Source organism: Lacerta agilis, chromosome 13 (genome assembly GCF_009819535.1).
Source record: "Lacerta agilis isolate rLacAgi1 chromosome 13, rLacAgi1.pri, whole genome shotgun sequence".
Classification (NCBI taxonomy): Eukaryota; Metazoa; Chordata; class Lepidosauria; order Squamata; family Lacertidae; genus Lacerta; species Lacerta agilis.
Genome location: NC_046324.1, coordinates 15,353,140 through 15,368,638, shown reverse-complemented (window position 1 = coordinate 15,368,638; position 15,499 = coordinate 15,353,140). Strand labels below are relative to the sequence as shown.

The window sequence follows — 15,499 nt, the reverse complement described above, 5'->3', positions numbered from 1 at the left end:
TGGCGTTCAAGAGAGGCATCCAGTCTTGTCAGTGGAGGTAGAACATGGTCATCATGGCTAGACCTCTTTCTGGGATGCTGGAGAGCAACTGATACTGGTCCAGATGGACCAATGGCCTGATCTGGTAAAATACCTGCATTCCCATTAAGAGTGGGAAGATGGAACGAGAGATTCCACACTAAGGGGGAAGTGAAAGGGGAAAGGCAAGCAAATGGATGGATGTGTGTCAGGGACTGGCTGGACAAAGAGGAGTGGAGGGAGGAACCAGCCGGGGAACCCCCAAGGGAAACCCCAGAAGTGCTAGCTTGGTCTCGTGGCTGTGGATGCCCAGGGCCATGGGTGCCATGAAGCCTACGATATTGGCTATTTGTATGTGGGATTTATGAAAAAGCTGATTTAAGCACAATGTATCAAACCGCCCTTAACTAATGGATTCCCAGGAGAACCGCATGCTTCTTCTGGCACAGTTGCACAAGTATACAAAGCTTCAGTGAAAAAGGAACTAGTTTTTAGATAGCATGAGTTTAACAATGGAAAGTACCAGTTAGCACAGTGTTTTTCAACCACTGTTCCGCGGCACACTAGTGTGCCGCGAGATGTTGCCTGGTGTGCCGTGGGGAAAATGGAAAAATTACTTTATATATAGTCAATATAGGCACAGAGTTAATTTTTTAAACATTTTCTAATGGTGGTGTGCCTCGTGATTTTTTTCATGAAACAAGTGTGCCTTTGCCCAAAAAAGGTTGAAAAACACTGAGTTAGCATATATGCAAATCAAGCAAAACAAATATATCACTGGGACAAAGTTTTGCAAAGAACATATGAAACTCTGCAGAATGATTTTTTTAAAACAAACAAACAAACAACAACGCCAATTATGGTAAAAAAAAACGTAGGTAGGATTTTTGGTCTTCCACCCTTCAAATATGTACCAGTAGCATCCACAGATATTTAACACTATAAGTGTTTCCTGTTTGGCAGGGGGTTGGACTGGATGGCCCTTGTGGTCTCTTCCAACTCCATGAAAGTCACCGAGGAAGGGTAACTCCTTAGATCAGGGTTTCCCAAACTTGGGTCTCCAGCTGTTTTTGGACTACAATTCCCATCAGCGTGACCACTGTTCCAGCTAGCTATGGATGATAGGAGTTGTAGTCCAAAAGCCGCTGGAGACTCAAGTTTGGCTCTTCCTCCCCAAACTGGTGCCCTGCAGATGGTGTTGGATTGCAACATCCCTTATCGCTGGTCATTCATCCTAAAAAGCTTATGTAAAGGTTTGATTATATTCAGTCTTTATTAGGTAATTCATTCTGATTTGTTTGCAGGGAAGTTATATGACTCGGAGCAGTCATCTTGTATTCATCTTGGTTTCTTGATTTGCTTGTGGGGAGTTTATAAATCTTCCCATTCATCATTTTTTCATTCCACATTTTTCAATGCATTTCACTGTCACTTTCCTAACAGCAGAAAGTCATTTTTTAAAAAGTGGATTCATTGTGTTAGGACAGTAGAACAGTTTAAATTAGGCAAGGGGAGAAATTTGGTGCGATTGAGATTTTAATGTGCACGTATGTAATTTGAACGTTCCTAAACAATATGCAAACAGGAACCACATCCATCCTTTGAAGCAGAAATTTGTGATGCAGTTCTCCAACCAAATGTCTACAAAATTTGTGTATATTGGGAGAAGTGTAGATAAAAATACGTACATTAGTGAAATTAAAATGCACTGCATATGGGGAAATTGCTTGCAAAGGTGCATATTAAGAGAAATCCTGACAAATGACGCTGTTGCATTTACACAAGGACTTTAAAAACAAATCTAAACTGATATAGAAATGTGGAGAATTGATGACTGAAGGAATGAGAAGCTGGAAGAAACAAAAAAAGGACACATCTGTCTATTCTGAGCTGTAATCCACTTTAATTGCACAACCCTAAATTTCCCAGAATGCACTTGAATCCTTGTCGGAAAATATTGACAATCTGGGGGCATCCTTAATTATCAGTTCATTCTTCCTTAGGAGTCCCAGCGCAAATGTTTCCCCACCATTCTAGAGAGCAGGGGCCAGCTTGTGGGTGCAGAGAATGTAGTTTTTGTGCAACCGGGCCTCATTACACTTGAGCTTCCTGTTTATTCCACAGGAAGCAGAAGACCTGCTGCGGCAGAGAAATAAGACAGTTGTCACTCACGGTGCTTTTGCGAGCTCTTTAGTACCCAGAGCTTCAGAGCAGCCAGATGCCTATGTCGGAGCCTCAGCCCAAGACAGAAAAACCAGCAAAGGTATGTTTCCTTGTATGCTGACAAACATCACTTGTACTCACTGCAGCAAAGAGACTGAATTTGTTTCAGAAGGAAATTTCTGCTCCGTGTTAAATTGTGAATTTATGCAAATGTTAAATTATGAATTTATGCAAATGTTAAATTATGAACAAGACTGCACGCTTATGCGGTCTAGGCATGTATAGGATTGCCTTGTAACTCCCAGTGGAACAAATGAATTTTGGTGAGCTAGCCAGTGCAGTCCTTCCTACGCACATCTGCTCTGTAGTAGTCACACTTCTAAAGGAAGTCTCACTGTATTCAGTGGTGATTACTCCCTTGTAAGTGTGTAGGGAATCAAAGCTGCATTGCTTTCGATGAGACATGCAGGAGAATCCAATGCATGGAAGGAACTGTGTCTTACCTGTGCACAAGATTGCAGCCTTGCTGTGCGATTTTGCCCACGACCACTGAGAAGCAAGCCCCATTGATTTCAGTGGGACTCTGGCTCCAAGCTAAGTTGTAACCTGAGTCACAAGCCTTAGAAATCAGGGCTGGATTTAGGTTTGATGAGGTCCTAAGCTACTGAAGGTAATGGGGCCCTTTATATGTCCAGCTGTCCTTCGTCAACAACAAATTGTCGCTGTTTTTTGTGTTGAATATATGCTATATGGTAATTTATGGACCTAATAGGTATCTAAAGCCATTTGCACATGTTGCCATGCAACCGCTCCATGCAGAATGTAGGCACCCTATATATAGAAATGAGCAAACCAGTGATATTTTAGGGAGCAGGCTAGCAGGCAGGGCCCATTACTTACATAATACCGGTAGCAGCCTACACAACACAAAACACTGTTGCTGTATGTAGGTTTTATTTATTTGTTTTTTTATCTTATATTTTGGAAATGTACATTAAGTTTTTTTTCCCCTTTTATTTTTTGGGGGTCGCCAACTAAGCTATAGCTTGCTTAGCTTATACGTAAACCCGGCACTGTTAGGAATGCAGCCTTAATCACAGCTAACTTTTGATGCAGAAAGATAAATGGCAGCAAAAGTGGAACATGATCTTGGGGAATGGACGGCTCATTTATTTTACGACGTGTTCTGTGCAGCCTTTTGTGATATGGTGCTTTTAAGTTCTGTTTCGGAGATTGTTCCGCATACATAATTTTTAATACACCTGCTGCTATTTTGACCTTTATTTTCAACTCTACTTCATAAACATTTATTGGGAAGTGGTGTATAAATGCATAAACCTTGGTTTATTTCTCATCCTGCCTTAACCCAAAACACCCAGGGAGGAACAAAATGGGAGCCAGGACATCTGTGCAGCTGTGGCAAGCCATACTCTGGCTTACCATGATATATGAACCATAATTTCTTCTCTCTATCCTAGCTCACAAGGTTGTTCTTATGTTCACTGTTCTGAGGACTTTGGAGGACTGTTGGAGTAGAAGTGGCATAGAAAAATCTAAATGCAATTAGAAAAATCTAGACCATTCTCTCTATCCCCCAAAGATACTAGAGCTATATTGTTTCTTTAAAAAAATTAATAAAACTTGGATCTTTTAAAAATTTTTTAAAACAAACTTAGAGGAGGCATAAGCAGCTGAGTTGATATTATAACAAACATTTATTCATATGAAGTAGCCTTAACTTAGATGCTAGAGGTCATTGCTCAGTCAGTAAAATGAAACGGCCCCCAAATGAAAATATATGTAGTGTTCAGGCACGGCACTTCCGTTCATTTCCTGTTGCATTAGACTGGAGGGAGGACAGTAGCCCAGACACAGCTTCAGAAAACTTACCCTGTTGTAAACTGAAATCTGCTTGTCCCACGAAAGAAGTAGGGCTGAGGGAGAGCTCACCTCACCGCCCCCTTGTGGTGGATTTGTGAGTTTGTGAAGCAATTTTGTAAAAATAAGAATAATAAAATTGTGATGCAATTTCAAGGGTCGCTCAGATAGAATCGGACCAAGATAATAGAATATATAATATATTATTATTAATAATAATACAATTATTGTCATTGTACAATCTGTGTACAATGAAATTAAACAAGCCTCCCTCCCCCACCCACCCCCAAACACTCAATCTCTTATCGAACAACACACCACCTCGCAAGTCAATTTCACTATGTTATTTTCTGTTCAACAGCCTAACAGCCCACGGATAGATGCTATTTTTTAGCCTGTTGGTACGGCTGATTATACTTCTATATCTCATATAATATATATTATAATAATACAATACAATACAATACAATACAATACAATACAATACAATATAATATAATATAATATAATATAATATATAATTATTATATTATATTATATTATATTATATTATATTATATTATATTATATTATATTATATTATATTATATTATATTATATTATAGTGTTATTAAGTGTTACATCTTATATTATATATTATTATATGCATTAGGACGTAGCATGGGCATCCTTTGATTCTAGCTCTTCCCTCTGAAAAATGCAATGGGCGAAAATTTCAAGCTTGCAGATTTGGGTCTGAGAACCAGGAGAGGGGCTTGCAACGTCATTGTTCCACCAGCACCTCCTGCATCTGCCACCAGAGACAGGGGCTATGGGAGACATCAGCGGCAGCCACTCAATGAGGAAGCCATGGCTTGCATGGGGAAAACATTTAGCTGCTTCAGTAGTCAGCTCTAGGCTAGGAGACTCAGCTGTAGAATGGAGCTTTTGTTGGAACATTGGAGAACAAGGGGAAGACACATATACATTTTTTTTTGCCCTGCTGCATCATTATCTGTTTTATTGTGTTTGTAACTTGGGTTAATAGATGGGGTGGTGGTGTATAAACAAACAAACAAACAAACAAACTCTTTCAACTCTACAATCATATTGACTCAAATTTAAAAAGAGTTGAAATCATATGTGATCATGGCCACAGGTTTATGCAGCAGGCAGACAGGGGAATTGGATTCAGTTCGTGTCTAAAGGCAAACCTATCTATTTCACACTTTCCAAATCAATACATGAACCGAAACTCAGCCATCCTTTGAAATTCGTATTACTCCAAATTTTGCAATGCAGTTCTTCAGCCAGGTAATGTGTGCAAAAGTGCATATTCTAGGGGGCAAAGTTTGCATAAAAACCCACAGATTAAGGAAAGTGACAGACAGAAATGCATTACATTCAGGGAAAATGCTTTGCAAAAATGCGTACATGAGGCAAAATTGCATCCAAAAATGTGTGCATTAGGAGAAATTCACACTAAAATGCTAATGAATTTTCAGAAGGACTTTTAAAAAAGAAATTGCAAAGTGATGTGGAAATGTGGAGAACTAAGCTTGAGACTAGAACAATGAGAAACTGAAGGGCAATAAAATTGACTTGTTGATCCTTATCTGTGCTAAATCTTGGAATGAAATAAACATCCCTCTTCACTGCTAACCATTATGGTACATTTACAGGAATGCACGATGCTCCTCTTAAATCACATTTTTCCCCAATACAGGGAAGACTCTTTCACCAGCTCAACGGCCTGCACTCAGAAGGCAGGCACAGGTAGATTATAGCCTTGAGGCTACAACTGAAGACCCTTGGGTTCGAATTTCGGACTGCATCAAAAGCTTGTTTAACCCCAGCATGTCAGAAGGCAGCTGCCCCTTAAACTTGCACCCAACCATTGACCCAAATGAAGGGAACCAAACCTCTAGCTGCTCGGAAGCAGCCCTGCAGAGATCAGACACGGAAGAGGGTGACTCAAAGGCACCCAGGTCGTCCGACGAAGGCGACTTTGCTAAGAAAGGGCCGCCAGTAGCCCCTAAGCCAGCCTGGTTTCGCCAGAGCCTGAAAGGGTTGAAGAAAGGAAATTCTGATGCAGCAGCCACCAGAAGCACCGCTGAGCACCAGAGCGTCTCTGACAATGAAGTGGGTTCTACTTCGAAGATAATCCGGGCCTCGCCTAGAGGGTCATCCATAAAGCAAAGAATAAGCTCATTCGAAAGTCTGGGCACTCCTCAGTCTCCAGAAAGAGGAAACAGAAAACTTCTATCAATGCAGAACGAAAGATCTTCCAGTAGGAGGGAGCCAAACTCGGCCACAGTTCATCCTAAACAAGTTCCCAGTGAGAGTGTTGACTTTCAAGGTCCTGAACACAGCCACCTTCGGCCATATCCGGATGCCACTGGCCTAGATTCGTTGTCTTGTTCAAGAGGGGACTATGCCCCGAGTCCAAAAGCATGTAGCAGTATCCCCACTGAATCTTCCTTGACATCAACACCATTACAAGGTCCGGAGCCCATCTCACCGGTCGCCAAAGCACCCAGCAAAAGAGCCCGGAGTTTCCCACTTACCTTGGCCCAATCTTGCGAGATGCAGAAAATGGACGGAGAGAAATGCAGCAAGATCTATTCCATCAGCAACCACTTCTCATCGGCTCTAATGAAATCGTTGCATTCCCTTCCTCAGTCCCCGCTGTGTTCTGGGAAAAACCCACGGAGGCCACACAATGGGTCACCAACCCCCCAAACAGAAGAAAATGGGACAGCTCTCGTGCACACGCATGAAGCTCATTCTTCGGATACCAGCTTTTCTCTTAAGTAAGACCTCCCTACTTGGGATTTTTAAATGTGTGTTTCTGATCCGTGAGCAATTTCCTGTGTGCCATCATTTGCTCCACAGGGGTTGGGGAACTAGGTGCTTGGTGGACTCTCATCTTCCACCAGTCCCAGCCAGCATGGCCAATGGGCAGGGATAAGGGAAGCTGTAGTTCGACAACGTATGGAGGGTTACAGGTTCCTCATACCTACTTTACAGTTTAGGCCAGAGATGGGCAGATGACAGCCCCCCCCCCCCACAAGCCACCTCTGGCTCCCATATCCTGGCTTGATCTCCCAATCACATTTTAATCAGTGTTTACTCCGAGTTTCATTCATAACAATGTTTCCCAAACTTGGGTCTCCGGCTGTTTTTGGACTGCAACTCCCACCATCCCTAGCTAGCAAGTCCATTGATCAGGAAAGATGGGAACTGTAGTAAAAACTAAAAAACAAAAACAAAAAAACAGCTGGAGACCCAAGTTTGGGAAAAACTGAATATTTTCATGTTCGGGGGGGGGGGGAGTGGCCCACACTTCATTGCCACATCTCTTTTGGGATTTTGTCGTTTTGCATCCAATGTTAGCCCTACTCAGAGTAGATCCATTTAAATGAATGGCTCTAAGGCCTCATCGGCACTATATATTTAAAGGAGTACCGTACCACCTTAAACAGTCATGGTTTCCTCCAAGGAATCCTGGGCAGTGTAGTTTGTAATGGGTCCTGATCATCGTTAGAAGATCCCTGTCTCCTTTACAGAACTACAGTTCCCAGAGTGCCCTGGGAAGACAGACTGGTTGTTAAACTGCTATGTGAATTGTAGCCCTTAACGAACTACAATTCCCAGGATTCTTTGGGGGGGGAGAATCATTGATCAAGTGTGAGAATGGATTTCTAAAATAGTAAATAACAGACACAGGACCCCCAATCCAGACCAGAACCCACCCCACACACCCCTGTAGCTTGCGTTGGTAGAAAAGTGCCACATGGACATATGAGAGAACATCTCTCCCAATGCAAAGAACAGGTGAAGGGGACTTAATTTGGATCATCAAGCAGCGGGGCGATGGAGGGGTAAAGCCTTCCCACCACCCCACACCAAGTCCCAATCTGGATCAGGTCCTTTGTGCTTACTTTGATAGATTTAAAAAAGTACGTATTTGCTAAAGGAATTTGGACATCGAAGTCATTCTGGGAATGAAAAGCACAATAATAAACGCACAGCAGTGGACCCAACAGCCTCTGGTGTGTGATGGGTCACAGGAAAAGTTTACTATGATAATTTGGTGTTTCTTGTTTCCTACTCCTTAATTGGCCAGCCTCTCCGAGCTGAGAGACTACAGTACAAGTCGGTCAGGCAGCGAAAAGGAAGGAAACAAGACGGAGCACTCTTCTCCTCAACCTTTAGGCGCCTCCTCAAGACAGGCTGTCATATCGCTGCTCACCCCTGAAGAACTGGAGAAACTTATGGAGGAGGTGAAGTCCTTAGACGAGGCAACGTTAAAGGTAAGTCTCTTGGTATGTACACTTCTGGTTTCCCCAACACCGTCCATTTTCAGTGGTTTTCAGCTGTTGGGTTAGGACCAGGGCTGGATTTTCCCCTTACCCTGGAGCATTTGATACATGTTGTTGTTGTTTAGTCGTGTCCGCCTCTTCGTGTCCACATGGACCAAAGCACGCCAGGCACTCCCGTCTTCCATTGCCTCACGCTGTTTGGTCAGACTCATGTTGGTAGCTTCGAAAACACTGTCCAACCATCTCATCCTCTGTCGTCCCCTTCTCCTTGTGCCCTCCATCTTTCCCTTCATCAGGGTCTTTTCCAGGGAGTCTTCTCTTCTCATGAGGTGGCCAAAGTACTGGAGCATCTAAGTACTGAAACATAGAAACGACCTATTATATGCCTTGCAAGCCACCACTGGTGTGGAAGGTTGTTAAGAGTACTTTAAAATGGTGATGGTTTGTCACGTGTGGAGTGACATTTTGGCAGCGGAGGCTGGTGACCACTGGAAGGTAGGGAGCCCAACAGGTGCAGCCACAGCCAATGACAGGAGGAGCCAGTGTGATCTAGTTTGGTCCTCATCCTTCTCCTCATTGACAATGCCACTCCCTGAGCTGCTTGGGAGTGCAAAGGCAGGTGGGGGCAGGCTGTGGGTGGCACAGAAGGGCCCTAGTCACCCTGATTCATCTTTGGTCTCTAACTCAGCACCACTATTTCTGTTTACTCCTCACCTGAGCCATTTCCCCCCGTAAAAGCTTAAAAGGCATGAGTGTGCCTATTTCCACCAACTCCTGCCCTCTGAAAAGAGAGCCAGTGTAGTGTAGTGGTTAAGAGCAGTAGACTCGTAATCTGGTGAACTGGGTTCACGTCTCCGCTCCTCCACATGCAGTTGCTGGGTGACCTTGGGCTAGTCACACTTCTTTGAAGTCTCTCAGCCCCACTCACCTCACAGAGTTTGTTGTGGGGGAGGAAGGGAAAGGAGAATGTTAGCCGCTTTGATACTCCTTCGGGTAGTGATAAAGCGGGATATCAAATCCAAATTCTTCTTCTTCTTCTTCTTCTTCTTCTTCTTCTTCTTCTTCTTCTTCTTCTTCTTCTGGCATAAAGAGCAGAACCAGAGGAGAACCAGAGGGGCCTGGGCAACAACAACCAAGTATTTTATGAAAGCACGTCTCTTATTTGCTTAAATTTGCAGCTCTAAGCTCAGGGAGTCTGACACGTTTTGGGCTGACGCACATAAAGACAAGTTGCAATGCTGATCAAATATCAAAAAACTAACTAACTAACCAACCAGCGTTTAAATTGGAGACCAGCTTTGCACTTGAGACCTAGGCCAAATTATCCTCTTCTCCGCCCGCCCCCTGTCTGATAGGCCCAGATCTCCATAGGCAAACAGTCAGATCAATATCATTCCTGTGGAAGACCTCAGCATTAAAAAATAAATGAAAATATGAAAATAAAACCCCATAAGGCTCCATTTTGTCCTTTGTGAAACATGCTAAGGATGCAATCCTAACAACCTCACTTACCTGGGGGTTAGCTCTACTCAATTCAGTAGGACTTACTTATGAGTAGACATGGGACTTTTTTTTAAGGTGCACTTGCACAGATAAAGGAATATCTGTGTGGGTGCCCAAAACAGAAAAAGGAAGGAGGTGATGGGTGGAAGAGTGTAAGGGGGGGGCACCTCCAGAAACATTCCATGAAGTTCATTCTGCCCAGCCAAACCTCCACAACAAAAGGTTGTTGCTCTGTTTCCTGCAGTGTAGTACTGCTTGTTTCTGCAGCAAAGACATCACTGGGAGATAGGTTGTAGGGATGATGGGAACCTGGTGCCACCCGGACTCCAGTTCCCATAAGCCGCAGCTAACATGGGCAGTAGAGGTAAGTAGCCGTGTTGGTCTGCCATAGTCAAAACAAAACAAAACAAAAAATTCCTTCCAGTAGCACCTTAAAGACCAACTAAGTTTGTTCCTGGTATGAGCTTTCGTGGTCTTTAAGGTGCTACTGGAAGGAAATTTTTATTTTGTTTTGTTTTGACATGGGCAGTAGAGTTAGGGATGAAGGGAGCTGGAGTCCCCTGTCCCCGAGAGGACCACAGATTTCCTTATCCTTGATTTTGCCATATTTTCCCAATATGCTCCATTAATGTGCCAAAGAGGAGATTTCAGCCAAAGGAAGCTTGTCACATTGGAGAGCTGCTATGGAATCCTCTCCTCCAGCCAGCTATTGAGAGCACTGCATTGACCGAGTTCCACTTTGTTCTCCCTTTGCACAGCAACTCAGCGACATCCATGTCACAATTCTCCACAAAGAAGAAGGCGCTGGTCTTGGTTTCAGCTTAGCAGGCGGAGTAGACCTAGAAAACAAAGCCATTACCGTAAGTTAGTGGAGGGTTAACTTTTTAAAATTTCCAACCCAAAGGTCACATTCTCTCATGGATGACCTTCCCGGGGAGCTACATTCCAGTGGTGGGGAGGGCTAAAGGAAAAGGGGTGTGGCCAGTGACAAAAGTGGGTGGAGCTCTTACTTTTGTACATGTGAGAGGCAATATTCCGGCTATGTAGAAGTCACAGATTTCAAGACGCTCAGTTCGAACACAGTCTAGCCAGACAAAAGCACCTGCGTGGTGCAGGACTGATGAGCAGTGTGGCCCTGTGGAGATTCCCGAGGGCCAGATAGAGAAGCTTGGGGGCCACATTTCGCTCCAAGGTCTGAGGCTTCCCCTCTCTGCCAGAAGCAATCTTGTTCTGTTAGGTTTTTCATCCCAAGGCATATGAAGAGCTATGGGCATGAAAAACGCAGTTCGCTCATTAGCAAATTATAACGTTTCTGAGCATAGATTTCCAAGTCTATGATTGCATCCGACTGTTGGCTGTAGCAAGATGCTGCGCTTCAGGCAGCAAAATGTATTGTGCCAGCACTGGCAGGGACATTGCAAGTTAAATGACTTCTCTACACCCTCCATTTTTTTTATGTGTGGAGATGGAACAGATTTGCTAATTTGGGCTGGGAGGTCTGCGGGTCCCAAGACCTGCATGGCTTTCAAAGAGGATCTAGCAAATTCATGGAGGGTGAAGCTATCAGTGGCCAGTAGCCACGATGGCTATGCTCTGTCTCCATGGTCAGAGGCAGTAATGGAAGCTAGAGGAGGGGAGAGTGCGCTTGTGCTTGAGTCCCGCTCGCCAGTTTCCAATAGACTTCTGGTTGGCCACTGTGAGAACAGGATCCTGGACTATTGCTATCAACCCTCCCTGCTGTTCCCCACTGCTATATACATAGCTGTCAACCCTCCCTGCTGTTTCCCAATGCTATAATAAGGGAATTTCCTGCAAAAAAGGAAAAGGTTGACAGCTATGGTGGGCCATTGGCCTGATCCAGCAGGCTGCTCTTATGTTCATAAAACCATGCTGCCAAAATAATTTTTTTAAATGTATCTAGAAAAGGCATTTAAATCTCACTTGTCCTGCTTCTCAGAAGGCAAATGCATAGCTGTCTGATGTGTCAAATGGAAAATGCCACACATCTTTCTTTTATGCACGTGGTTGTGTTGTCTAACAGGTCCACAGAGTTTTCCCCAGTGGGCTTGCATGCCAGGAAGGAACTATTCAGAAAGGCGACGAGGTCTTATCGATAAACGGGAAGTCGCTCAAAGGCACCACTCACAACGAAGCGCTGGAGATCTTGCGGAATGCCCGTCATCCGAAGCTGGCAGTCATCGTCACGAGAAAACCCAAAGAGGCTGAAAGGAGCCCCAATGTGTCCATCACATCCTCCGCATCCATAGGAAGTGAAACTTCATTGGAGTCTAGTGAGTTATTTGTTAACAAGGCTTAAATAAGCAATAGGGTCAGGCAGTGCTATTTTTCTAGAAAGAGAGGTGCCAGAACCCACCACGAAGCCTTCCCTTGTTCTCATATCATGGCAATGGCGCCCATCTGAGAGGTGCCAGTACTGAGTTCTGGTGAGTTCCGGCTGGAAAAAAAGCCCTGGGGTCAGAGATGGTGAACTTCAGCCTGAGGGCAACATTCCCTTCTGGGTAACCTTCCAGGGGCCACATACTACTGCTGGGGCCAGATCCTTCCCAGGTGTATTTGGAGACACATGTTCTCTACCACTGAGCTTCAGCCCATCCAAAACAACACACACCCCTCTGACGATATTCTGTCTCCACACAGCATCTGAAGACCTGATCTTCACAGTTATACTGGAGAAGACATCTGCAGGTTTGGGTTTCAGTTTAGAAGGAGGGAAAGGCTCCATCAACGGAGATAAGCCAATCATTGTCAACAGACTTTTTAAAGGTATGTCATGGCAGCAAAATACCGTATATCGCGGCGTATAAGACGACTTTTTAATCCCAAAAAATCTTCTCTGAAGTCGGGGGTCGTCTTGTACGCCGGCAACATCCGCCCCGCCACTGGCTGAGTGTGTGCGTGCACCGTCTCAGCCGCCATGGAGCCTCTCCCCACCGCTCCAGCCGCCGCTGCCGCTGCCTCAGCCACCATGGAGGCAAGCGCGGAGGGCTCCTGTGCGGCGAGGGGGAGGCTCTCCCCGCCGCTCCAGCCGTCTCAGCCGCCATGGAGGCAAGCGCGGAGGGCTCCTGTGCGGCGAGGGGGAGGCTCTCCCCGCCGCTCCAGCGCTGCTGCCGCCGCCTCAGCAGCCATGGAGGCCGCTGTGCGCTTGGCCGGCAAGCGCGGAGATCTCCTGTGTGGCGCGGGGGACGCTCTCCCCGCCGCTCCAGCCGCCGCCACCACCTCAGCCACCATGGAGCCCGGGCTGGGTGAGTATACCCCAAACTCTGTTTTTTCACATAAAAAGTTGGGGGGTCATCTTATACGCCGAGTCGCCTTATACGCCGCGATATGCGGTAGTTGAGTGTTATTCTTTTTCAAACTGGAGACACTGTGATGCTCACCAAGGGGATCTTTAGTTTGCATAGAGGAGGAACGGAGAACCTGTGGCCCTCTAGATATTGTTGGTTTTTCAGTCCCAGCTAAGATGGCAAACAGTAGGGGGTGGTGGAAGTTGTAGTCCAACATCTGCAGGGCCACAGGTTGCACAGAGGCTCAACCCAGGGATGTATTAAACCCCTCTGACCCTAGCAAACAGCACAGATGTACTCATTTAACTTGGAAACGCACAGAACAGACTTGAGCATGTACAGTGGTGCCTCGCAAGACGAAAATAATTCGTTCTGCGAGTGTCTTCGTATAGCGATTTTTTCGTCTTGCGAAGCACCAATGCAAAATAGCGGTTTTCGCGGAAAAAAAAATCTTTTTGTCTTGCGAGGCAAGCCCATTGACTTTTTCGTCTTGCGGGGCAGCCTTCCGCTAGCGAATGCCTTTCGTCTAGCGTTTTTCGTCTAGCGAGGCATTCGTCTAGCGGGGCACCACTGTACTTTCCCCAGGGAGTTCAGTGAACTGTGCAGGACCTAAAATGCAAGGTAATGTGCCCTATCAAACTCTTTACCTAGAGAGCAGAAAGGCTTATTTCCAAACGTGACTAATTTAGGACCGCCTGTCTTGAGAGAATCACGGCGCCTGCTGTGGCTGCAGAGACCAGTAACTTGTAACTGGTCTTGCACTGTTTTTGCTGGATTTGCAACACTGAAGTGACCTCTCCAGCGCACAAGCCTAGGCAGCGTGTATGGAGGTCTTGGGCTGCCTAGACAAGATCCCCCTCTCAGCCTCACTAAAAGCAAGAGTAATACACTTGGCACCAGGTTGGCTGCAGATGTTACTGGAAGGAGTTACCGTCTCTGGGTTTGTGTAGGATTTACTCCTTTTCTTCTCCTGAAGATATCCTGCACTCCATATAAAAAAATATAACTTCACGCTGAATTTCTGTCCCAATAAAAGCTGGAATTCGCAACCATTACACTGGTAACATTTGCAGAATGTCTCTTATGTGTATTTTTGCCTCTGGCCAATGGTCAAGCACAATGGGAATTGTGGTACAGTGAGGTGTACAGGTTGGCAATCCCTGCAGTTAGGAATGGGAACTGCTGGTCGTGTCAAAGGCTTTATTGGAAGAGGTGGAGTTTGGGGTTGGTTCATCATGTGTTTGTGCCGTTTCCCGTATACCATATTCTCATAAGCCGCCTACTGTACTCCTTTTGCTTCTTTTAGGGGCGGCATTGGAACACAGCCCCGCAGTTCAGCCTGGCGACGAGTTGTTACAGGTGCACACAACTTTGATGCAAGGACTCACTCGCTTCGAAGCCTGGAACATCATCAAGACGTTGCCCGATGGACCGATTAGTGCTGTCATCAAGAGAAAAAACTCCATCAGCAAAACAACTGCATCTCTCCATGGAGAGGAATGACAGCATTTTTTTTTTTTTTAAAAAGGAAAGAACAGAGCCTGAACTGCTGCCCATGTTAAAACCATGACCAAAAAAGCTTTCATTTATCATTCAAACGCCACAGAAGACCCAGGTGCCCAGCACCAGATGTTCGTTGCGAGCGAAGAGAAAGTTGGCCAGGACTGAGAAGAGGTGTATGTCAAAAGCTTGGTTGGTTGTGGTCCCAGTATTAATAAAGCAGCTGCCAGGAGTGGTGCACTAATTAAAAGGAGGCTTTGTTAACAAGCAACTCAAGAGCCAAAACCTGTAAATCAGCTTGGGGGGTGAAACAGACGCTGATGAATTCACATGTCTTGATTGCATAATGAGTGGATGAAGCACACTGCTCATGCACTCACATCTGGCAGGGAAGAATGGCGCATGGAAGTGGTTCTGGATATATGAATCCCCTTGATGGATGAGAACCACATGTTTCGTCTAGGTGGCACGTTTAGACACGAACCACCCTCTATCGCTGCAAGATGTAGAAAGTGGGCGCATGGTTTTGCCTACACTGCAACACTGACGGGAACGCATGGCCTCATCACTTAAGGGCCGTGCATGGGTTGTGGGCATATCCGGCTCAGGGACACTTGATTTAGCAACATCTTTCAACTCTGTTCTATGTTGCCCAAATAAATCACCACTGTTGTAATCACTGTATGTTTACTTGTAATTACCACCGACCCCTCTTTAATGAGCTTGCCTGGCCATCACTCTGCAAGTACCATGGCTTTCCAGCCGCAACACAAACACATCAGCGGCAGTTCAAAAGCACCATCTATGATGACTATGATTAATTTACAA

At 45.2% G+C, this 15,499-nt stretch overlaps 1 protein-coding gene across 1 annotated transcript in view; it reads left to right on the top strand.

Annotated features, from left to right (window-relative positions):
• Positions 1 to 15,351, top strand: part of IL16 (interleukin 16) — a 37,201-nt gene extending 21,850 nt beyond the window's left edge. Inside the window, exons 14-20 of the mRNA XM_033167073.1 lie at positions 2,143 to 2,281; positions 5,765 to 6,851; positions 8,168 to 8,354; positions 10,625 to 10,726; positions 11,908 to 12,157; positions 12,525 to 12,650; positions 14,478 to 15,351. Coding sequence (XP_033022964.1) covers positions 2,143 to 2,281; positions 5,765 to 6,851; positions 8,168 to 8,354; positions 10,625 to 10,726; positions 11,908 to 12,157; positions 12,525 to 12,650; positions 14,478 to 14,674 — 2,088 coding nt within the window. The 3' untranslated portion in view covers positions 14,675 to 15,351. The remainder of the gene's footprint in view (positions 1 to 2,142; positions 2,282 to 5,764; positions 6,852 to 8,167; positions 8,355 to 10,624; positions 10,727 to 11,907; positions 12,158 to 12,524; positions 12,651 to 14,477) is intronic.
• Positions 15,352 to 15,499: the final 148 nt, after the last annotated feature.